The 1,835-nt window shown below is 46.5% G+C and overlaps 1 protein-coding gene across 1 annotated transcript; it reads right to left on the reverse strand.

Annotated features, from left to right (window-relative positions):
* Positions 1 to 208: 208 nt before the first annotated feature.
* Positions 209 to 1,793, reverse strand: SARC_15250 (hypothetical protein; the record flags this gene model as incomplete). Its single annotated transcript, XM_014290625.1, has 3 exons — positions 1,706 to 1,793; positions 1,035 to 1,367; positions 209 to 703 (listed from the first exon to the last, which is right to left on the reverse strand). The coding sequence occupies exons 2-3, from the start codon at positions 1,350 to 1,352 to the stop codon at positions 209 to 211; spliced, it is 813 nt and encodes a 270-aa protein (XP_014146100.1). The 5' UTR covers positions 1,353 to 1,367; positions 1,706 to 1,793.
* Positions 1,794 to 1,835: the final 42 nt, after the last annotated feature.

Raw genomic sequence — 1,835 nt, forward strand, 5'->3', positions numbered from 1 at the left:
GTACACACAACACACACACACACACACACACACACACACACACACACACATATATATATATATATATATATATATATATAGATAGATATATATATACATATATATGTTCGTTTTATGTGTGTTCAGAATTCATTGCGCTACATACACGTCAAATTGCCAACGCTGACATATACCAAACAGCAGACAAACCACCAGCCACATGTGCATATCAACCAATAACACCACAGACACAGTCACATGCACATACCGTCTGCACCTCCTGAGGCAAGTACTGTGACATGTTCCACTTCATAATGATCTGATCCTCCTTGCGCCGTTCGTTGACATGCTGTGTGCCTTCCTCCAGAGGCTCTGTATCAGTCTCATCCTCATTCGCACTGCTCACATCGCTGTCGTTTATCTGGCACTTCCCCCTCCTCCTCTTATTATTCCTGATTCCGTTATCAGTTCTATTATTATTGTTATTGATATCATTATATATGTCATCGTCTTCGTCCATGTCATCGGTCGCTGCGCCGTTGCCATGGTTACCGTCTATATCGTTCCCACTCTCCTTCCCATATATATTTCCATGTGCCGTTGTATCACTCTGTATGGGTTGTGCCGAGTCCATGTCCATGTCAAGTTCTGTGTCACTGAACAGGAGCGTATCATCGGGCATCCTTTGTGCGTTTTGACTCAGATCCAGGGAGCTGCCCTGCGCCTGTACCAAATTATATACACAGGTGTGAAGAACGGCTACGAATTAGTTTATACACGGGATGAGAATGAATACCAATAGATTCACATGTGTGACAGTATCGTATGCCGATGATTTGTCAATCGTCTTAACAATACTTCTCGAGGGGTCTCCATATATGTTGAGTACGTATGCGAATGTCTCCCCAAATATATTGGCAACAGTTAACAGATAACTTACTCGTGCCACTAACCACAACAATCACAACAGCACCAACCAGGACTGAACCAACAACTTCACTACACAGACCGCTGCAATTAACAGCCCACCCCCCAGACGGTATGAATCTACCTACCTGAGTAGGTAAACTGCTGAGCTCCTGAGTGTCCACCCCCAAGTCCATGCTCATATTATTAAGATCAAACGTATCATTCACTCCCTGGGTCTGCGTGCTCTTTCGCGTACTTTCCTCCGGCCCTTCTCCCCTGTCCTGCCCCGCACTCGTGCCGGTTTTCGTACCGCTATTCCTGTCCATCACCTGTGACTCTTCGGGGATGTTCGGTACCTCCTCCTCCGGTGGTTGTAGCAGGTGCTTACCCACTTCAATGCAGCCGTAGTTAGCCGGGTCTTTCCAGATCAGTTGCTCGTACATGGCCACAGGAGCCAGTGACATGATGTTGAAGGCATCCTATACGCGTACAAACGGTTTAAAATGAGGTGCATACGGGTATAAACATGTACGCGTACAAACGGTTTAAAATGAGGTGTATACGGGTATAAACATGTTGAAACGAAGCACTAGGCACACAGCTAAACCCTAAAACTCACTCACCCGTTGGGTATGTATAAGGCAAGCCTACAGTCTGATACGATCACACACCCGCCCCACTAAAGTACGCACGTATGAGTCACACGCACGGACAAACACACAGTAGAGAAGCACGTAGACAAACACACGTGTATGTGAGCTACTGACCACTCACGTCCCGTCTACCGGGTTGCCTCTATGATAAAACAAACTTGTACCTGATGGCGGATACTGTTGAGTACAAATGTGATATACGCCAGGGCATCAACCGGCGTGGTCTTGTTAGTGGAGACGATGATCTTGTCAAACGACGCGTGTACCACCACAGCACCCAGTGTGCGGAATTGC

This window comes from Sphaeroforma arctica (assembly GCF_001186125.1).
Source record: "Sphaeroforma arctica JP610 unplaced genomic scaffold supercont1.5823, whole genome shotgun sequence".
NCBI classification, from domain to species: Eukaryota; class Ichthyosporea; order Ichthyophonida; genus Sphaeroforma; species Sphaeroforma arctica.